The sequence below is a fragment of the Ceratosolen solmsi genome, unplaced genomic scaffold, assembly GCF_000503995.2.
Source record: "Ceratosolen solmsi marchali unplaced genomic scaffold, CerSol_1.0 scaffold6, whole genome shotgun sequence".
NCBI classification, from domain to species: Eukaryota; Metazoa; Arthropoda; class Insecta; order Hymenoptera; family Agaonidae; genus Ceratosolen; species Ceratosolen solmsi.
The window spans coordinates 8,867,186-8,892,214 of NW_011948414.1; the positions used below are offsets into that span (position 1 = coordinate 8,867,186).

The 25,029-nt window shown below is 23.7% G+C and overlaps 3 protein-coding genes across 4 annotated transcripts; all 3 read right to left on the minus strand.

Moving 5' to 3' along the window:
- Positions 1–2,573: 2,573 nt before the first annotated feature.
- Positions 2,574–8,269, minus strand: Osi15 (DUF1676 domain-containing protein Osi15). The gene is made up of 2 exons (XM_011506845.1): positions 7,758–8,269; positions 2,574–2,986 (listed from the first exon to the last, which is right to left on the minus strand). Exons 1-2 carry the CDS (start codon positions 8,158–8,160, stop codon positions 2,646–2,648), a joined length of 744 nt encoding a protein of 247 aa, XP_011505147.1. The 5' UTR covers positions 8,161–8,269; the 3' UTR covers positions 2,574–2,645.
- Positions 8,270–11,869: 3,600 nt separating this feature from the next.
- On the minus strand, positions 11,870–15,242 carry Osi14 (DUF1676 domain-containing protein Osi14). Of its 2 annotated transcripts, none has more exons than XM_011506847.1 (4): positions 15,113–15,242; positions 14,219–14,471; positions 13,250–13,432; positions 11,870–12,323 (listed from the first exon to the last, which is right to left on the minus strand). In XM_011506847.1, the coding sequence occupies exons 2-4, from the start codon at positions 14,433–14,435 to the stop codon at positions 11,935–11,937; spliced, it is 789 nt and encodes a 262-aa protein (XP_011505149.1). In that variant the 5' UTR covers positions 14,436–14,471; positions 15,113–15,242; the 3' UTR covers positions 11,870–11,934. The 2 variants fall into 2 exon arrangements, with proteins under 2 accessions (XP_011505149.1, XP_011505148.1); XM_011506846.1 differs by having other exon boundaries at positions 15,104–15,242.
- Positions 15,243–23,554: 8,312 nt separating this feature from the next.
- Osi13 (Protein) lies at positions 23,555–23,881 on the minus strand (the record flags this gene model as incomplete). The annotated part of the gene is made up of 1 exon (XM_011507414.1): positions 23,555–23,881. A coding segment is annotated over one exon (327 nt), but the record flags the coding sequence as incomplete, so codon positions are not given.
- Positions 23,882–25,029: the final 1,148 nt, after the last annotated feature.

The window sequence follows — 25,029 nt, forward strand, 5'->3', positions numbered from 1 at the left end:
TGCTTCTTGCCTTTTTGAAGCATGGCCGATTGATTTTAATGAATTATAGAAAGTGTTTGCTGATTCATTTGTCACGTATTCAATAAAGACAAAAGAGGAAAGAATTTGTAATTTAGTTATTAATTAGTTTTTAAAAACTTCTTGTCATTTTCTGTATATTTTGTTTTTAAAATGCACATCTAACATTTCTTTTTAACTTTTACAATAGCTTTTATTACACTACTATGTCATTATTTACTTTTAAAATATTCACGCGGTTTTTTTTTTCAAGTTTTTGTATGCAATTTGAGCACATAATTAAAAATGAGTATATCCGTAAAATTAACTTTACTCGAAGAATTTCTTTTAATTCTACACGTAATTATTTTTCTTTTCCGCTGATACCAAACTTCATATTTACAATTTCATATTAAATATTTCTTATATATTTGTAAAAACTTAATAACTTCCATTTCATAATATTCAATTAAACATACATTAAATGTCATACGAGAATTATTTGACAATAACAATCTATAAAGGTTAAAGGAATATTATTCCCGTAATTTTAATTCTAATCTCTAATTCAGCTAAAAGAACTAAAATCTAAACAATTCAAAATAAATAGTAAATAAAAAAATTCTTTGTAATGGAAATTTGAAAGTTTGCTGCTTTTAGAAAGTGTTTTATCATTTAAGATTTCGCAGATTTCTCCGAAAAATCTATTAAATTCTCTTTACATTGTATAAGAACATATCAAATAAAATTTCTTTATATTATCAATAAATCATAATCGATTTTTCATAATAATCAATTAATATTTTTAATATCTATGTGTGTATGCACTAGTATATATCATTTAATTTTTTATTATGTTTACATGGATGTACATATGTATGCGTGCGTGTGTGTGTGTGCCATTTATTTTTAATAAGGATTATACGATAAAAAATTGTCTATCATAACTGCTATGGTATATATATATATATATATATGCACAAGATATATAAATAGGTATATATTGTAGAAATAAATACATTATTTATAATAATAATAGAATTCTATTATAACAATTTTTATTATTTATTAGCTTTAAAAATCCGTGTGTCTTTTAATATATATTAACAAATACAAATTCGTATACTAAATGTAATATAACAAATAGTTATAATAAAACAATCGGAAATGTAAAAATTATACTTATGTACAATATTAATTAATTCTTATTATTATATTGTTACCGCATATATGGAAATATAATATATATATCATACAAGTTAGCATATTAATTTATACACTAATTTCAATTTACAAGAAATTTAAACATTATTAGTTAAACAATTTAATAGAATTCTGGATCGCATGGGTATTAATATAAATATAGCATCGATATCCTTATATGATCATCCTCTTCCATCGTTCAACCTCTCTTCTGCGTATTCGTTAATGAGGTCTTTTACGAAGCGAACATCTGGGTCGTCGGCCTCTCTTCCTCTCGATCGTCCCCTTACACTGTTCTTCTTCGTTTGCGTTCCCACTTCATTATTGCTTTGAATATTTTATAAAATTGTATATCTTCCGTACATTATTTTAAGAAAGTTAGGTAAATAAGCTTAAAAATGTATATTCACATGAATTTAAATACATTGTGGGCGAGTGTGAGCACTCTAGAGAGATTTTAATTTTATTAAAAATGATAATTTGACAATCAATTATACAAACAGGCTGAGATACGGAGAACTCTATAAAATCTTTAAATAAATTTGGAAACTTTTTGGAAGTAAATAGGTAAACTATTAGCCTTCAGTTTTATATGGATGAGCGCTCACACGCCCTGTGTAGGTGTTGAATAAATGTGTATAAATTCTCAATTTATCCGGAAAATATTTGATAATAATGTTATTATCAATAAGATTGTATAGATAGTTTAAAAATTAAATTGCCACGTAGATTTTTTATATAATTTATTCTATAAAGAATAGAAATGCAGTGGAGCAATATAAACAAATTGATTTTGTTTTTATATATTTAAGAGAGGATGAACTGAGATTAGGCAACTTATTCGAATATATATATATATATATATATATATATATATATATATATATATATACACACAATAAGGTAAATAAATTAGATAACTTATTTGAAAAAGGCTAAATTTTATTATAAATAATAATAAATATTAAATAACATAATAGAAAATGTAAGTTAAGATATATACAGTACAAAATATTTTAATCAGATCGTTGATTAAATAAAATTATAATTTAAATATAAGTTAAATTAAGCTGAATATATGATGAAACTGAACTAATTACATCGTATTGTCTAATACATTAATTGTTTTATATGAAAAGAATTTCTTAATAACGATACCAATAGCTTCACGTAAGTTTGAAAAATACTATTCAACAAAATTAGCTTTAAATTTCATTCTTGGTTTTCGTTCCTCGTTTAACAATAATTTCTTCGCATTCTTATAGCTCTCATATAAATTAGAAATATTGTCAACCACCTATCATAGTCATTTTTACTTTTGGCCAAATACTAACCTTTACGTATATCAATAATATTCAATTATAAGATCAATAATATTTTATTATGTAAATGAATTGAATGTTCAGTCGCGCTTTGAAATAATAATTTCAATGCATAAACTCTCTTTAAGGTATTTCGTGGTAGGGGTTGTACTGAGGATCAAAACCGATCTCCGGTGTCCAGGCACGATAAGGCTGATTAATGAGATCTTCTTGGGAGCGATGCCAGAAGTCGTGGTGGTAGTCGTAAGGCTTGCCGAAACTGATACGAGCAGGATACGATAATGAGGGTGTAAGCAAAGCTTTAAGTGCTACCGCTCCAGAAAGTAATAAAGCCAAAACGCCAGCTCCGAGGCCCTTGATGCCAATGAGGCCGATTAGAGTAATGATAATCGGTAAAATGATTATAGCTTTAAGTTTTAGTGCTAACAGAAGTGGAAGAATTATGCGTTTCAGCTTGGTTCTTGCTGAAATCAGATAAGTGGAGCGTTTAGTGATAACAATTATAACTCAATCACACACAATAATAACATTTTTAAATTATGATTTCTATCATTGTATTAGTATTTTTCTTACTTTGCAGTCATTATTTTATTAATATTTTTCAATTATTATTCTAAAAAATAACTTTTTATTGATACGAAATCATACCGTGAGACCTATAACAAAACTTTCAATTGCCTTAGTAGCTTTTTTAAATATTCATTTTATCAAATAATATCGGGAGCAAGTGTTATATACAACAGTTATAACAATTGTTATATATTTCATTGATTCACATCTATGTTTATTATTTGTAAATAAAATTGTATAAGTTTCCTAAAAACTATTCATTTTTATGTGGATTTTCAACTGATTTAATTACGATTTAATGCGCATTGTATAAAAAATTATAAAAATATTTTTCATTAAATGTTTCGGAAAATAACTAATTAAATACATTGTAACGGTTGATACAGATATTCACTATATAGATAATAGATAATTATAATATTAGAAACACCTAAATAAAGCCTCGATAATAATAATTCATTTTATGCAAACGCTTGAAATGCTATTTTACCCAATGCTAATTAATAACTTAATAAAATGAAGGAATAATCAATTTTAATTAAAGCCTTATTAAAAAAAAGTGACAATAGGAATTCTTTCTCGAGTGAAAGCTCATTGTTTTCAACTTTTATACATGAAAAGCATCATCGCTGCAATAAATTCCTGTGGAATCCCTTAGAAGAGAAAGTAGTTCTTTAGTGTATTATAGTCACTGAAATGTGCCATAACCTGTTCGACTGCTTTGTGTAAAAAATTCAGTAAAACGGGGTCGTCCCCATAATCAATTCGTGTATTTTCAATAAGCAAAGTTGACAAAGAGAAGGAATATGAAGAAGAGTCAGAAAAGATGAGAAAAGCTGAACGAAAAATATCGAATAAAATTTTAGGTATCCCCAAGCCTACTTTCTTTAAGAAGATCGTCGGTCTTTGTCAAGGTCCTACTCTGTTTCAACGATTTCGTTCCAGATACCCAAAAAATCTTCTGCGGATACTCCTTAACACAGTATATATGTGTGTATATATATATATATATATATATATATATATATATATATATATATATATATATAGAAGAAGAAGAAGAGAGAGACGACCTCCTTAAGATGTGCAAATCTTGGGATATAAGAAGTAGTATGGATTACGACTTAACGTGTTGAAATAGCAATGGGTAATACGATGTTTTCTTAACTTTTCTATATTTTAATAATATTTACATTGTTCTTTTTCTGCAAAATATATAAAATTTGTATAATTTACATTAAACTTATCTATGATTTCGATTTATTAAACATTTTTTATCATAAACAATACTATTGGGCAAATGAAATTTCTATTAAAGTATAAGTTAAAAGTATAGAAAAATTTATTCTTTTTGAATAGTATAAATTCCAAATAATATATTTAAAAAAGTTTAAAAATGTTTCTACACACATTTAATATAGTCTTTCTTTAGGTTGTAATATAAAAATAATTAGTTAAATACTTAGTTAAAATTTTAAATATTAGTGATGTTAACAAATCATTATTTAATTTTCATAATTTCAATTTGCATTATGACGTACATGAAAAGTATATTAATGAAACTATCTTTTATTAATGTAACACGGTTATATTACATTTTTGTATTCAATAGAACTCAATAATTAATCCGATTTTGCATTAATTGTAAGATTCTAGTCTCAAAAACTATTTAAAATTACTTGATATTAAATTTAAGTAGCAAAATATTTACATGCTCATTTAATAAGAAATGTCATCAAATATAAATTAATACAATTTCAAATATATTTACATAAACATAATAGATATTTTTTAAAATGAGTACATCTCAATAAGTGTAGCTATTTAATATAATCACAAAAAATTAATATTTCTATAACAAAATGACATTTATTAATTTTCGTCAACAAAATTCTATAAAATTTGTTGAAGAAATCAAGAAAAAAATGGTTTTTATCAAATATTTTTCTTTCCCACTTTATCAAATTGTAAATACTATTGTAATAACAAAGAAATTTCATTTCAATAATTCAAAATTATTTTTTTACAATGATTAGAAATTAGTAACACTATTTCAATTAGCCAAGAAGAATTAAGCTAGAAGAGCCTTAAAATAATTTGTTCTTATAATATCGAGAATTAAAAGAATTTTATTCTCTATATAAGAATATAAGTATAAATTAAATGTGAATATTATATGATAATAGTTCTTATATGATAAATTAATTATTCAGATATTTTGTGAACATAAATAATCCTATAAAATTATATTGTTTATAATTGAAAGTATCAATAAGAAGTATCAAAGAATAAGAATAATTTCAAAAATGAAAACGATTATGTTAATCATAAGTAGTAACGACAATAAAATATAAGATTTAGTAAGGGCAATTATTGTAAGTTAAAGTTTATAATTACAAATTAATTAATATTAACTATTCCGGTTTCATTGGTATTTTATTATTTACTAATATATTTTTAATTTAAAAATATTGTATTTTAGACATAAAATCAGATACAAATTCAAAAGTTAAGGTTAAACCTAATTTTATTTTAAGTATGAGAAAGATTAGAAATAAAATCCATGACAATTTTTATTATATGTCTTATATAAAAATACAAATATAACTATAGATTATGGGTGTGATGAATGTTTTAGAAATTGTACAGTGAAAGGAATTAGTTTTAATATTGACAGAAGAAATTCAAGAATTTGGGAAAGAGTAGGAGAGGCTCTGGGAAGAAAAGTCAAGTCGTCTTGGCCTAGTTAATATGAGCCAATCGAAGAGCAGGAAGTAAACCCACTTTCATCTGATTCGTTAACGGCTCAAATGATGCATCACTATAAGTTTTGCCACACAGAAGATCTTTCCGCACTTCTCACCCACGTACAGCACTGATAAAATCACGTCCTATCGATTGCTTCATACATAGAAATATTAGTATGTGATACGAATAAATTGATTCTATTGTTGTGATGAAAATTTTATCATTTAGATTATATTCAATTTATAATGTCTGCATTAGTTAAGCTATATTTGCTTACTTTAGTTGAAATTTAAATTCAAACAGAATCTATATTAGACAATATATGTCGGTAATAAATACAAATATATTAAACTAATTTCATGATTCCCAATTTTATACAAAAATTATACTAAGAATCGATTCGAAAAACGAATTCTTTTTAATATTGTTTATAGTTATAATTTTTGTACATACGTTTACATTTGTGTTTTAGTATAATGTATCAATTTATTATTAAACATTTTATATTATTTGAAAATATTTATGAATTTTATAGTATTAATTATATCTATTAAATAATGGTAAAATTCATAAAACATATGTAAAAATAATTTGTCTTAAATTATTTTGTCTATATTCTGTAGTAGTAATATTAATAATTTATATTATTTTTATCTTGATATTTTTGTCATACCAGTAATACTTATATTAAAATATACATTATATACAATAAAATATAGAGTGTAGTTCAAATGGAGAAAAGCGTATTTGATTCTTGTAATTATTCTTACAAATGTTGAAATTCATGTAAGTTTATGCATTAGTATTTTTGTATTTAGATAGATGAATTTCGTTCATTTACTAATATAAATCATTTGAAATTTAAATTTTAGTGATGCTAGTTTGAATTACAATAACAACATTATTTTATAAGTATTATTTTGTTATTTTCAGAAAATATTATTGGTTTTAGACATTGTATATTGAATTTAATTTGGAATCAATATTTAATGTACATAGCATCTTTTTAATTTTTAATAATTACTATTACTGTATAATATTATGTTTGTTTGTCACCTCCATTACTTTATAATTTTCATACATTTAAGTAAGTTTTATTCTTTAACTTCAATATATGCTACTTTTTGAAACATATCTTGTAATTGTACAAAGAGTCTTAATAGTGGAAGTCTTACTAACATCGTACATTTTGTTAAAATAATGTAAATTTATGAAAACTAATAATAATTATATCTTAATATAATTTTAATTTATAAATATATTTAATATAATCAATATATATATATATATATAACAAATCAATATATAATTATATTTATAATTATATAATTATATATTAATAAATCGAAGGACTTGGTAAAGTCTTATTGTTTTCAATGTCAAGAATAAATAAATTTTATTTGAAACATTGCATATTTGAGTATTAACGAAAATCATCTTGCAGAAAGTAAACCGATATAATATACAACTAAATGTTATAAAATTTATTTGTTTATAAGCTATTATTCATTTGATACATGTAAAAAAAAACTATATAATATTATTTTTTAATTTAAATTGAAAAAACAGAGTTTATCATAAATTTTGAAATAAAAATTTTAAATATTGTATTCAAATATGAAAATAAAATTTGTTTTGAAAAAAAATATGTAGAATATTATTGTATAATCAATAGTATATAATGAAGTTAATATGATTAATATGAATTTACATTAATATACATTAATAAAAAAATAAGAATAGATGTAGAGAAATTAATTTAACTTGTATTTTAATACGAATGGCAAATGTTAAATTAGAGTTATAACTGTATAAATTACATTAGGGAAATTAATAATGTTTTATACTTATATATTATAAAGTAAGTAAATAGTCTTACATTAATATAAAACTAAACATCATTATGAAAATACTTACGTTCAGAAGCACCTCTTGTAAGTTCCTTGAATTCGAAGTTAAAATTTTTTTCGCCCAAAGCTCTACCGAAATAATCAGCCGAGGAACCGTCGTTAGGAAATTTTATATGCAACTTGCGGCTATTTAAAAATTTATCAATTTTCTTTATGAGAGGATCTGTTACTTCTTGATTATCTTCAATCATTCTCGTTTCGGCAGCTACTTTTTCTATACTTATCATATTCCCGTAAATTGGAATCGAGCCTCTTTCATTTAATCCATCGATGATTGACGTTAGTGTTTCCTCCGCTTTTTTCATTTGTCTATCAACATTTTCTGATGGTTTTATAGAACTTGCAAATATTGGTAATATAATACAAATACCACAAGTTAATGTTCCAACGATGAATTTATTACAAGTCATCTTTGACTGATTTTAGATGATGCACTTTTACAACGTACTTCAAAATTTTTTATTGTCACGGTAAGGTTGACCCGAAGTGTTTGCACTACTATCAACTACTTTTACCAGATGGCCACTTTTTTCTTTTATATCAATAGTCACAGGTAGTAGTGATATATTGTGGTATTTAAAGTGGGGCTAACCACGATGATGAACCATTTGGCAGCTATCGGTAACGACATGGCGTTACGAATTTCAATTTTAGTACTGTACTTTTATGTATTATAAAGAGCGTTTAAAGCATCACAAGTGACTTTTAATTGTTTTTCCTTTTATCGAGGTTCACTTTCTAGTATATCCGCCTTTAGGACAAACTCGAAAGTTAGTCAATTGTTTGATAAACTTGCTAGCGCTGCTTTATTTTCTAACTATTGTTTTCATGTTTGAAAAGAAAAAAATTGATTTGGCCAAATAAATGAAATTAGATAAATTTTTAACATGAAATGTTTTTATGTATAATTTTAGTAATATATTATAGATATATGATTTTAATATATTTTTTATTATTTATATTAATTGTTAATGAAATTAATTGAAATTTTTATCATATAGATAGAATTTCTTTTTTATGTAAATAGAAAATTATTTATTTTCAATATATCAATAAATAACATACATATTACTAATTTATACTAATAAATAATAACTTTACATTCCAGTATATTATAAAGATACATTACTAGAAAATATTTTTATAGTATCAGACACTAAGTTTATTATAAATAATTTATTTATAAATAACTTTATTGTAAATCATTTTTATTTAATGATATAATGTATAATCGTGAGAGCATTATTTTATAATCATTTGAATATAAATATTACTCATAATTATAATAATAGCCACAGCTTATAGTTATGCTACATAACCAATAGTTAATAATAAGCAAAATAATAGAAATAATGTTTTAAATAAATAATAAACTAGTATAAAATAAGTTATATATGAATAAAACAACGGAAGTGGAGCAAACTAATAAAATAATTAATGATAGAAAATATTCAAAATAAAGATTGAATGATAGATAAAGATGACTGAAGTTGGTATAGTAAAGAACGAACAGAATAAAGAAGAGAATGAAATATTATAATAAAAGAACAAAAGTTGTAGAAAATATATTCGAACTTAACGATAAACTAAAGAAATTAGTAAGAAAAATATTAAATCGGAAAAAAGTTGGAAATCGGAAAAAGTTCGAAACCGATAAAAAAGTTAATCTTGTAAAAAATAGAATATAATATAATCGATGTTATAAAAAATGTTAGTATTATAATACAAAAATATAGATTATTATGATAGAAAACACGGTAAATGAAGAAATGTATACAACCCCAAATATTTAACAATGACAGTAAGACAGACAAAATTAATTACAAAAAAAAGAGAAAAAAATATAACAATGCGAAGGTCGATTATACAGAAGCGACAATAGGAAAAAGTTATTAAAAAGTCATTAATATAAGAATAAACTAAAGCAAGATGCGGAATATATGTAGATATAGCAAATTAAAATATTCGAGATAAAAACAATGTTGTTGGACAAAATATATTATGAATATTATTGTAATGAGATTGGCGTAATTTATTTATCTGAAATCTATATTTAAAATGTAAATAGTTAACGATGAAAAATATATGCTATTATATTAAAATATAGCATTTGATGAATTAGAATATGAAGGATCAGGACCTCACTAGATAAGGGGTTGGATTGCGACATAAATAATGCAAGAAATCTTAGTGTATCTATATATATATATATATATATATTATGAAAATATTATTTTATAAAATTAATTAATAAACAAAATTAATATTTTATTAACAAATATAATAAATTAAAATTAATTTAACTTTATTCCTTAAAAACTTCTGCAAATATTATTAATGATTAATATTTATTAGAAGATTTATTAATTATTTTATTAAATAACATATAATTATTGAGATGTATATACGCGTCTATCAATTAAACCAACGAATTTATTATTATTCGAATACACGTATTAATAATGAAAAAATATTTTCTGTTAAATATATTTTTTGAATATTATAGAATAAAAGTGATTACTTAAGGTAATTTATTTCTCTATAATCAAAATATAGTACTCGAGATTAAAGAATCTTTATTAATTATTAGTTTATTTTAGAATTATTAGTAGCGTTTCTAAACGAATTTAAATCTACAATATATAATTCTTTGTTGAAACTGTATATAACTTGAAATAACTATTTCCAATATGTATAACAAATATTTTGCATATAAAAATTAAATTTATAATAGGATAAATATATTTACATAAAATAAAATATTATTTTTTAATTAAGTGTTTTTCTTAATAAATGTATATTTTTCTTATGTATGAGTATTTGAAATTCGTATTATATTGATTTTATAATATTAGTATTATATATTTAATTAACGACAAATAATTATATAAAGCCTATTTTAAAACACAATTAACTACATTATATGTATAATGAAATCTGTTTTCTTTATTTATATTATAATTTATATATTTCAATATTTTTATTCAGGGGAAAAAGTTTCATTAGATTAAATTATAAAATTTTTAGGGTAAAAATAAAACACGCGTAGAGAAAGGATTTAAAAAAAATTTATTTTATTAATATATATTACTTACTTATAAGACTATTAAATAATTCATTATAATGTAAGACAAATATTTTTGAAGACAGTTATAAATGAAAAAATTAAAACGTAAGTTCATAATCAATTTAAACGAGCAATAATATTAATTTTACTTATATGTTATCCATTACGAATACTACACATCACATAGCCTAATGAATTCCGGATACTTAGTGATAGAACTATGAATATGTTATGTTACAGAATAATAATGCCACATCTCACAATTAAAGGATTTAAAAGAATTTATTCATTGGTAATATATTTTACTATTTTGTATGTATTTTACTATTTTGAAAAGTACTCCGAAGAAGCAAAAAAACGTTAATATTCAATGTAATTATTTCAATAAAATATAAATATTACATTATTTTTAATATTTTTTTTGAAAATAGTAATTAAAACAAGAAATAATGTAAATTTTTGCATATATTTTCTTTTAAATAATAAACATAACAAAAGATTTTTATTACAAATTTTTTTTATTATCAATATAAATATCTATAATATCAATATAAATATTATCAATATAAATTTATATTATGATTTTTATTATTTCTTGACAAAATATTACATATATTTTACAAATATTTAACATTTTTAAAGTAAAAAAATTAGATTTTAAATAAAATGTAAATAAAATCGTAGAGCATAATTGTAATGAACTATCGCTCAAAGAATTTTTATGAAAATATTTAGTTTCAAAATAAATTATTACAAATTTTCATTCGATATATTTAATTATTATTAGGTAAAAATAAATAATGTTTTTATTTTATGACACAATTAAGTCACTAAGTACAAATAAATATCGCACACATTTTAAAGTGTATAAATAAGTTGTTTTTATAAATATAATTAAACGTTGTATAAGTTTTGCCTTATAATTTTTGTTGTTGAAATCATTCGTTTAGCGTTCAAAAGTTTGATTAGTTTTTTTTTATATTTTAGTTCAGTGATTGACATCCCGACATTACAGACTTTAATAGAATTAAATTTAGTAGTGAAATTTTGTTCAAAAAGTTTGATAATCTTTTAGATTATAAATCAATACACAATCAAACAATAATATATATAATAATCAATTAGCCTCGTTGGCACTTGGCACTTGACCGGCATAAGCCATAGATTGAGCGTCGACCTTATCACTGAAGCTTCTGTAGTAACCTTGTCCCTGATTGGCTGACGCCCCCGACCATCCCTGGTTGCCATCGTACCATGAACCTTGGGGATTTTTATTAAAGATATTGCTGCCAAAACTACTAAAGCCACTGCCAATAGAACCAGCGGAGCTGCTGAAAAGTCGTTGGAATGCGAGAATTCCAGCGATGAGAAGGGCAATTTTTCCCACAAAAAGAGCTTTTACGATTAGAAGAGCGAGGCCGCCGACAAGGATCGGGACCAGTGCGAAGATTTTGATACCAGCGGCAGCGATCAAAGGCAAAATCATCTTCTTTATTTTTGCGCGACCTGAGAAGGAAACACAATTAATTAAATTCAACTCATAATTTTAAAGATGACAACGTAGTAGAAGTTATTATTATTAGTTTATTCTACTGTATATGGCATTTCATCAAATCATAGTTTATCAAATCATATATAATTTTGAGTATATATCAATTGAATGGATGAAATGATAGTGTCGTACAGACGACAATTTTTAATTTAACATTACTTTTAATTACTGTCAGTTGCGGTATGTTTCATTGTTTTTATCTTATAGTTAATTATTTGAAATTTTTAAATATTTTCTTTAAATTAAAATAATATAACAATTATACAACGTTTCAAGAAATTTAAATAAGGATGGCCGAGAATTATAACGAATTTGTAATATATACACTAATTATACGTGATCTAACTACTTTACAGTTCTCTAGTGTTTCCCATATTATATTTGACGCTCATTGTCATTCCACACGTAGCGTCTCCTCAACATTAGTATAAAAAGTTTCCTGAGTGAAAGTAGTAATCCTTATTTTAATCTTGTAGTATGACGTCAATTACTTAGCATATATATTATATAATGGAATATTTTGTTTCACAAAAAATTACATTTTATTCATTATGTTTATATAACGAAATAATTGGTATCCATTTATTAATTTATTTTAATTTCTCAAATTGATATTTATAATTTATGATTCGTTTCGTATTATATGTTGATTTGAATATTATATATTGAAATGTATAAATAGAAAATGTATAGTTTCATTTGTTAAATAAGTATTTAAATTGTCTTTATGTATGTACATATATATATATATATAATTTTACTGAAGCAATTTTACTGAATGTTTATGAATATTAGAAACGTTAGAAAATTTGAATTATTTTATAATATATGTGTTTAATTTTTGTTTAAATTTGTCAATTTGTTATTATAATTTGCATACCTTCTACGAGAGCACGGGACATTGACCCCTCGGGGATATTAACCTTCAAGCTATGACTCTTAAAAAATGATACTGCGGATTCATAAAGCATCGTAGCTAATTCTAAGGTTCTATCGGCTGCTTCACGAGGTAATTCACTTAGAACTTCTTTCTCAGGTTTTAGGGACTTTCCACTACGTTCAACTAAAAGTGAAAATTTATGCACCAAGTTTTATTTTAGTACTCTATTTTACTTATGCACTATATGTCTATTTATATAACTTAATATATATATATATATATATAACGAGTGCATTTTAATTGCTAAATATAATAGCAAATGTCTAATTATAATATAACCAAAAATGCTTAAAATTTTATACATTTCGTATTGTTGTAATAATATTAAATAATTTTCAATAATATGACGGCTCTTTATCGTAGTCTCACTGTACCTAACATTTTTAAATCTATTTAAAATACGTTTAGAATATAAAGAAAATATAAAAAACATTTCATATCTATTTCAACTTGAATAAATATAAATTTATAACCTGTTTGTATATTCTCATCAAATATATATATATATATATATATATATATATATATATATATATATATATATATAAACAAATATATAAAATAAATTATGTATTTTTATTTTCCATTGAATTTTCATCGGTATATTGAAAAAAAAAGTTAAGTGATACAGAGGACAAAATTTTTATTGACATATTTGATAAATAATATATGAAATATTTAAATACATTATAATCATGTTTATTAATCATGTTCTATTTGTTAGCTAGAAAAGCATTCTTTCATGGATATTATCATAGACATTTACTTTTATAAATTTAATTGAATAAGTCATGTGGTTATTAGTATTAAAAAGCATTTAAAATTGATAAAAAGAAAAGAAGAAAAATAATCAAGAGCGTTAATGAATAAATTTATGAACGTTGGATGGTGAATTTGAATAAAACTTACGTGGTGTATCCCTAATGAACGTAATTCCATCAACGATATTAAGATCTGCCGATCTCGCCGCTCTTTCAATTGAACTAACGAGCTTCACAGCCATGCAACTAAACATGTCGTCTTCATTTTGGAAGCAGTCAAGTCTCTCTGCGACAGATTCGCTTTTATCTGTTGGGACTGCTAACGCTGATGCGACTAGCAAAGCCAATGTTATGTATTTATACATGTTCGGAGTAGTTTATCTTTTAACCAAGGAATTTAACTGTAGAGAAAAAGGATCGATTATAAGATATGGAATTATAATTGTTATCGAAAATGATAATTGATGGAAAACTCTTTATTTCCGAATTACATATAATCACAATTTTGTTCCAAATTCATTAAGCCAATACGGAATTAATTTGATTTAAGTGGTTTTTAGTTTAGTTCTTTCAATTTTTCTTTCAATCGCAGATAAATTTAAATGACCGTATTATTTTCTTCAGTTCATAATATATTTCGCGAATAATTTTTAATTGACAGAACATCTAAAGTCCAATACAATACTTTCAAATACAGTGGAAAAATTAACTTAATGATTATGATATTAATTTAAATTTCCAATTGGAGGCTTTAAAATAATAAACAGTAATTTATAACAATTGCAAGGTGTCGATGAACCATGAAGTAACATAGTAGAACAACACTGTCAAAACACATTGAAGCCTTCGAATCAATGAAATAACTCATAACGCGTAATTCAACGAGTATGCAAATATAGTATTAGTAAAAATTAAAAACGTCAGATTATTGTGAAAATTCGGAAAGTGCTAATGAGCCACTAGTTCGAAATTATATGGAAGCACTCATAGTCACTCTGAAATCAAAGTACAAATCAACGACGACGCTTCTTACTCTTGTCACCTGGGCTACCGATGTACACGACGAAGCGCATGCGACGATGTACGAGTCAGTGGGTGTCAGCTGGAGTAGTCGCGCACGCGTCTCACAAAATTTTCGGAGCCAAGTCTGACCTGGCCCTGGTCGGAGCTTCAATCTTTATAGGCGCGACTTCTCCTTTGTTGGTGCGTACATACGCTTCGTACCCCCTCTACTCAAACCGGTACGACATACACGGTTGTGACGAGAGCGCTGCGCGCGTCATCTTCTTAGTCCGTAACTTTCTTTCATAATTTTTTAAATAATCGCACAAGCAGGAGAGAGCGATAATGCTCGGTTAGCCGGGAGAAAAGGGTGGTAGCTCATTAACGACTTATTTTGCATTTATTATCTATTTATCACAATGTAAATTTTGCGACCAGTGAAGAAGGTTGTATGATAACGAAGATGCTACGATTTTCAAATTTCGATTCTCATTACGGAAGTCAGAATGTTGTCAACTTCTCGTCTAACCATATAATTGGTTATTCTCATTAATATTATATGATTTATATTGCGAAAAAGAATAAATCAAGCTATTTTTATGCATTGCAATATTATTGTTAGAAATTTTTAATCGCCATTATTTGACGATGATTGCAAATATGTCTTTTAATTATCTAGTTGATAGCTTGTAATATAAATAAATTTGAAAATATTTATATATGTAAAATGTGAGGAAAAATGACTTCACATTAATTCAAATTAATTGCATTCATTCATTCGTATTAATTATTATGATTATAGGAAATAACTTAATATTCAAATTTAAATTTAGAAAATTTAGATTTTATGTTATAACAGTATGAGATACAGGGTTTGCTTTTAAATTCAGAAAAAATAAAAAATAAAAAATAATGAAAAATAAAAAAAAAAAAATTCTTGAAATCTCATCTTTTGGTCTATAAGACAACTGTTCTGATTTCCGAAGTGAAGTGTTTAAATACATTTCCAATGATTTGAAGTCTTTCAATTGACTAAAGTAAATTAAAAAACCTACAATGTCAAGTTGCTTCATCTATACATCCTAAGTAGTATTTCTTATATTTATCAAAAAGAAATTCCAATATTTAATTTACTTTATTCTTACTATATATAAATATCCAATTTTAAAGTAGCTATTAAATAATATTGAACAGTTATTAATAAATATTTTAAATTCAAATGATTTAAATTACTCTTTTCTTCAAAGGCACATACAAATTCAGATATTATGATAGAATATAGCAATTTTGTCGGAAAAAATTTATTGCCGAAAAAAGCATCTAAACTAAATGATCGTGAACAAATAGTAATAATCACGTTCGAAATTTCTCCAAATAAATGGATCCTTCACAAGCTCTAATTCTGGAAAGTGGTTAAATACAGGCGCAAAATGATAAAACTGTCAGCCACACGCCCAAGCTTCTGAGAAACAATGTAGGTGTCAAAGTGACCGCGAGAGATAAAAGAATCGCAGAGAGGGACAAATGGGCAGATCGTTGTTTTTTCTTCACAAACAGACGCGCGCGCTCGCATACACGAACGCATAAACACAGAAATACATAAATACTTATATGTATAGTGGGTTTATGCTATTCATATATGAAGAATACAGAATTTTATCTGCGTTGCTCTTAGGAAAGTTAGGAATCCCTCAGCCGCACCTGCAACCACAATTTCTACTTTTGTGGTATGGATAGAAATAAATTTGTCGCATAGAGATTTCAACTCCTCTAATATGTATATACTTTCTCGAAGATAGTGGAAGAGATAAAAAATATCATAGAAATAATTTAAATAATTAGTTTTAAGCATGCTGTTTATTACAATACATTAATTTTCTTATTTAAGAAAACTATTATGTTACAAATACATTTCCATATTACAAATTAATATCACTTTTTTTTAAAAATAAACTAAATTAAAGATTATATACTTATATAAACAATAAAAATATTAAAAGTCAGATCATAATAAAAGCCATAAAGTAGATTAAAAGAAATTTTTAATTTTATGTATCTCTTTCAATTTTATGGATACTTATTTATTTGACCATATACAGAATGAAAAATATTAACCTGTTTATATCAATTAAAATAAATTTGTCATTGTAATTCAAATAGAATTTATGAAATATTTTCATTTTTATATCAATATTCATATTTTTCATATTGTTATTCATACGAAAATAAAATAAAACAAAACAAAAAAAAAAAAAAAAAAAAAAAAAAAAAATAAAGACTGCATGTTTTTTGACAAAAGAATAATTACGTGACCCGTTGTATTTTAAAACAATTCTCATTTTAATTTACAGTTTGCATAATAAACCTTAATAAATATTGTATGTAATTTTCAGTTTATATACATATATATATATATATATATATATATATATATGTGCGCTCATTTTGTTTCAATAAAATTTCGATAAATATTGTCTTGAATCAACCTACTAATTTTGCACATAATTAATATAATTAATATATATATATATATATATATATATATATAATACTTATAAATTTATAATATTTACATAGTAAATATTATATATTATAATATTTTCATAATGTCTCTAGGATTTGCCTTTTCACAACAATCAAATTTATACAGAAATTTATTTCATATAATATAAACTTGAATTTACAATATGTTCATTAGATTTGCTTTATAACTTAACGATGTTATTTAATATCCATAATAATAAATTACATAATGCAACCTTCTATTTGTGATAAATTAAAGTTCATAATTCTTACGTAGCTAAGATAATTGATATGTAGATATATTTGAAAAAGAAATCATTTAAAGCTGGAGTCTCATTTCAAAAGAATTCGAATACCGTACTTTTTGGAATGTGTATATTGATGTATGTAAGCGATTTATTCTGCGTAAGTAAATTTTCTCCCCGGTACTTTTCCTAAAAAAAAATGAGCACGGATGCAGTTCTTGACATAGCCCTTACATCGGCGAAGTCCAGCGGATTGCCTTGACCCAGAGAAATTTCTCTCTTACGTAATGCAGCAGGAAATTGTAGTGTTTTTTTTCCTGCTATTGTTTGACGAGCAATTTTTATGGTATTTCCTCGCCATTATAATACTATTAAATGTATTGAATAATTGACGTCTTACTATTCATTAAATATTATACTAAAATTATAAGTTTACATTATCATGATTAGAATAATAGGTTACAAAGAATTCATTAGTAACGATATTTATTTTTTTTTTTATCTTTGCATTTGTCTTATTATTTAGTGGTGTAGAAACAATAAGAATTCTAATTTGAATGGTAAGTGCATTTTTATTCATTAAATATATCAGATTATATCTAAAAATTATGAACTGATTTTCATTTATAATGATTACACTACATGATTTTATTACATTATAAAATAGACGGAAATTAATTAATTATTACTATTTCAATGTATATGTAGCAGTAATTCAAAATTGTTATACTTACTGCTTGAAATTCAATTAAAACGAAAAATTTATTTACAACAATTAATTGCAAAAACAATGCATTTACAATTTGAATCAATAAAATTAAATGTCGATAAATAACAATTGTCCATTTTTTATTATTTTGAAATATATTGACATTCATACTATGAATGAAAACTTCAATTTGAAAAATTTTTTTCTAAATATAAGATACGTAACGGTATTTACTTGTAAGCCTAGTGATATTTCTACGAAAAAACCGTATTTTATAAGATATTACATACAGAAATTATAATTTTTATAACAGAACGGAATTCTTATTAATGAGCTTAGAAAACGGCTCTTTATTTTGTGTCCGTAGTTTTCCATTCATTAAATATTTTGTTCCTTTTAGAAACATATTTATTGTCATATTATCACGTGAAATCAAAGATGAATCAAAGATATGTAAATGATAGTATTCTGATATTCTTAAATCTTTAATACGTTAGATTATTTTTTTCAAACATACACTCACATATTTCAGTACACTTTATATAAGAATATATTGAGTTTCACATGTAACTAAGAGTCTATATAATCTTTACGTACAGATAAAAATATAAAAACAAAGTAGGGGCACGAATATTGTCATGACTTTAATTATTACATATAATTAGGTACTAGTTTGATAATAAAGTATTTAATGAATTTTATAACCTAAAAGTCTGTACAGTTTATTTATGATTTACAATCAATGGATATAAGTAAATAAAATAATAATGAAGTTTGTAACTAAATAATTATATTAAGTTTTATAATGAATTTTTTATTTTTTCCCAAGATATTAAATGGATATTGAATACATTGAATGCTACGCAACTTCGATAAATGATTTGCATATATCATATGTAAATGTGCTTTTACATTATTTATTTTTCAATTAATATTTCTAAAGGAAAATTAATTTCATTAAAGCAAATAGATTAATTAATTTAAAAGACAATTATATATATATATTTTTTTTAATTGAAATACAGTAGATGTAATGAAATTATAAACAATGTATGTGATAAAGATTGATAGAATAAAGCTATTAGTAAGAAAAAGGTAAATTTCTAAAATATTTGTGGTTGAATTATAATCTTCACCTTAAGCATACGTAATCTAAGGCAACCTTAATGTAAGTGAAATTTCCATTGTGCTTCATCTTTGATGTATTATTCCCTTTAAATATTTAACAGCTTGTGACTCTCAAAACATGTCCTCTTTTTAACGGTACAATTTGTTCGAGCGCATTTTTTGGTGTTTTCTTGTGCCCTTCTTCTTACAAATGTAAAGAAAATTATAATTAAGAAAAGAATAATTTTATAATGAAACTGAGTATGGCATAGAACTTGATAATTCTTTGTAAAAGTTGCGTCATCTAGGGAACGTTAATTTGTTACTTATAATTTATGAAATTGATTTTTTCAATACATAATCAAATAAAAATCTGAATATCGAAGTAAAATTTTGTTTAAATTTCTACAATAATATAATAAAATAATAATATCAATAATAATAAGAATAAAAGTGATAATTTAACTAAAATACATTTTTATTAAAATTTTACATTTTAATGAATATGCACAAGTTGCATACGAATTCTCTTTAAAAACCATAGTTGAAAGAAATTTTTTTTTTTACAATTTTCAGAAAAAAAAAAATCAATTAAAAATATATTCATATTATACATGTCTGTAATTCATAGATCCAATAAGTTTCTTATAAAACGTAATCGGGCATTATTAAAGAAATTAACTTGAAGAAAAAAAAACTCGAAATCCATTATTGCTTCTTTTTAACTATTCATTAAAACTCCAAATCGATATAACTGTACTTGTATACGTGCCCATACGAGTAAACAATGGAGAAAAAAAGTAGATCTCAGAAAATGGAAAGTGGCCCCTAAAGAACAGGCATGTGTTAATGTGCATAGCTGAAGAAAGCTGGCACATGTTAATCGGAGAAATTCTAAAGACTGATGTGTATATATATTGGCATCATTTGTACAGGCGTGTCAATTTGCATAAGGACAAATGGATTATGTGCTTATTGTTCTATTATAGGGGTCTTATATATTAAGAATCTTGATAGAAAAGAGAATGGAAATATATGTTATTTGAGTATTAGCTGGAGTTAATACTTGATGGATTTTCATAATAAATGTTATTTTAATCCGCAATCATTTTTGGATTACAATTTCATATTCAGTGACTAGTGGATTTAATATTAAGGTGACACGAGTTTTAAAATGGATAAATCAATTTTTCAATAATAATAATTTGCAAATTAAAAATCATTCTCGTGTTCATTTTTAAATCAAGATTTCAATTTATAGATAATATAATGTGACCTAAATATACTCATATAATTATCAGTTATGCGTCAATAAATGGTTCTTTTATAATGATTTTTTTTTTCTATGATTAAAATTGTATTTACGTGAAAATAAGTTAAAAGTTATTTTTATAGATAAATAGAAAATTACGTGCAATTATATATACAATGATTTAATATAGGTAAGATGGTAGTTCATTTTCAATGATAAATATTTAGAACAAAGAATCGGAATAATTATTTGGAATTATGTTCAATAATTATATAAATGGTTAATATAATAAAAACAAGAAACCATATTGAATGTTCCATAGATATATGCACTTGTATTTCAATACATTAATTTATTTAACAAATAAAATGTTCTACATTTATTTCATTCCATGCAATAATATTGAATCTTATTTTACAATTTTTAATTTCTTCAATACATTTGCTTATGCCAAGTATCTTATTAAGAATATGACTATATTGTGTTATAAAAAAAAAAAAAATGTAAAAGTTTAAATTATTCATACTTTTTGTTTGTATTATTTTATCAATAAAATTTTCGTTGCCAAAATTATATGCCATTATTATATTATTGAATTCGGTATTCAGATATTTTTCAATTCCTTTTTGCTTCAAAATTTCATTTGAGAGATTTTTTCATAGAAAACAATTAAAATTAAAATTAAATTTAAAAATATTGTTTATATTTAATTTCGTGTATTGATTATATTATTGATGTAATTATAATCTCGCATTTTAATTCATACTGAATTATACTCTATTTTAAATATTTTATTATTATTATTTTTTTTTTTATTTTGAAATGAGAAATGAGTGAATGAAACGTCATTGTTATTTGTTCTTATAAAATTAATTGGCCATTGGGTAGTTTGAAACTGAAGATCATTCATGTATATAATTAGAAACTTCAGACAGTTATTTCCTTGAAATAAAATATTCAGAATTATAAGCTTTCAAAAATATTACGTGATAATAAACTGAATTCTACAAATATACTGCTATAACGTTGAATTGCCATATTTGTGATTATACGTTTAATATTTTTTAAAACTGTACATTCATAATGCTTAAGTAAATTATTAAGCCAATGATTATTAATAGAAGCAGCATTATAAACATTTATAATAGTAAATAACATTCGATTGTCTTAGGAACATATGTATATTACCTTCTATTTTTAATTCGAAAGTTTCATGAATTTTTACTATTATTAATGATAGATATTATAATGATAGAATTGGGCAAATAATTGAGTGTAGCAGAATATTATTACTTTATTTCTGAGAATTTAAATGAATTACAGTATTATCATTTATTAAATTCTATACCTATATTTTTTTTCCCCATATTTAATGAGTTTTTTATTCAGAAATTTTTAATATAATATTTCTATTTTTACATAAAGTCATTATTTATTACATTTGATTATGAACTAAATTTTCATACATTATTTTCCTATACTTTTCACATATTACTCACAACTATTTTAAATAAACTTAACGTTTGTTAAAATTATAACATTCTATGAATCGTAATATCATTACGTATCATTATTAACATTACATCAATCGTAACATTATTAATATACATTATTCTCTTTTTAAAATAATATAATTTAAGATTATTATTTATTTATTTATTTAATATAGAGTTTATTATTATTTATATATATATATATATTTTTTTTATTTTAATATATGTACGTATGTGTACGTACGTCTATGTGTACGTGGATTGGTATAAAGTTGCTTTATTAAAAATGAAATAAAATCTATGGATTTATAACTTGTAGGTTTAAAATTTTACATTTAAATTTTAGTTATGAAATGTTCAAACAGATGTAAATTTTTTAATATATTAAAGTATTTTTATAAAATTCTACCAGCTTCTTTTGTTTTTTTCACAATAAATATTGTATTTATATTCTTTTAATCTCTTAACGATCATAAATTATCACAACATTAATTATCACGACCCATAAAGAATATATTTTAGTATATAGAATAACCGTTTATAGAATAAATTGTCTTTTTAAAAAAATTATTGTAAAAAAATATATTACTATATAAATTATAATTTCTTTGTTTTCAAGAAAGTCAAATAAATATATATTTGTACTAATCTTATAATATCAATTGCCGTATAATATAAATTAATTATAAAATAGTAACTTAAGGTGAATTAACATTTTTTCAATACATTATTTTTTCAAAACTATTAATTGCACTTTATATTGTTTATAATTGCCTTAAATTAATATATTATTCTATTAATTTTTGTAAATTTTATTCAGAACAGAAGTTCGTTTAAAGAAAGATAAATTATAAAAATATTTTTTTTTTAGACTTTTATAAATATATATATATATATATATATATATATCAGAATTATGAGACATTAAATATACGTGAATAAATATGTTAGTATGCACGGTTTTCATCAACTATACAACTACGATTTAATTTATTATGTATCGCGTGTGTAGAATAATAAAAAATTTGTATCGGTACTTTCATTCTTTGTTGTAAATATGAAATGATTGGGTAAATGAAACGATATTCAACACCTAAAGATCATTTAATAAATAAATAAATTAATAAATTACAAATAAATGAAAAGACATTAATTATTTTTTTCTTCGAGTATGATCAGCATAGTATCTATATGGATTATCATCTATTGGATCGATGTAATCTTGCATATCTTTTCTCTTATAGTTTGATGCCAAGTCTATTTTGTTCTGTGCAGTGGTTCCACCTCCGGATGCGACAGTTCGAAGTCCAACAATGGCCGCCAAAATTAAGCTCATTAAACTAAGCACTACGGCTTTTCCACTGAGGATTGCTAAAGCCTTTAGAGCCAAAGGTAGTATTACCGATTTAATAAGCAAGAACCCAATGATTAAAGGAAATACATACTTATTTAGCTTGAACTTCTTACGCTTTCGACCTGTAATTTATTTTCATTATAATAATTCCTATAAACAGCAAAATAAGTTACACATCAAAATCATACTTGAATTATTAGCAATCAGATTGATATTTAGCTTATTTTTATTAACATTCACTCATTAGATAAAATATAAACATTTTTATACAACTTAAATAACGTAAATTGTTAAGTTTTTTAAATTCCATTAAATTTTATTATTATAATTCGGTAAAATAACTTATTACATTTGAAAATACAGTTGAAAATCATAGATATTTAAAATATTTTAAGAGTAGCTAATTGATAAAAATTTTGCGTAAATTTAGAGTTGCAGTCTTCCATAGTATTTGTATATATTTGTATATTTAAATCAAAATAAATTTGAAATTAAAATATTTCATACAACCATTTAGACTTCTCAAGTATTACGATAATGTATTAAATTTATTTTATAATTAATAAAAAGATTATATATATTTTATTTTTAAAAAACATATGAGAAATTTTTATTTACGTTGTGTAATTTTTAATTTTATTTTTTCGTACCTTCGATACTTTTTGTCTGGCCATAAGGAATGAAAGATTCAATATTGCCAAGAAACTTATATCCTATCCAATTAAAGCTTTTCATTAAAGTGTCTTCATTTCTTGACACCCTCTCATTCCCTTTCACTGCCAGTAATTTGTGATCAATACTCGTTGATATTGGAACAAGTAATATTAAACAAATAATTAACTTTAACATCATCTTCACCTCATTCGGAATATCTTTGGGATCTTCGTAAAAAGAACAACAAAATCTTCTACACTAATTATTTATACACTTTTTTTTATTAACTGTCACTTGTAATAATTTATATATATATATATATATATATATATATATGCATATAAGAGTATATATATATATATATATATATATGTGTGTGTGTGTGTGTGTGTATCACTAGGGGCTTCTATTTATTATTTTCCATACCTCGTATTAGCAAAAAAAAAAAAAAAAAAAACAAAATAAAACGTATGATTAATTAATGAGTAAATCGTGTTTATAAAAGATATGAGTATGAGATAATGAGTGGATAGAGAAACGATTGTGGAGACAAGGCGACGAGAACTGGGCAGTTCGCTTCGTCAGTAGATTAGTTTATATAGTGCATCCGTGAAAATTGT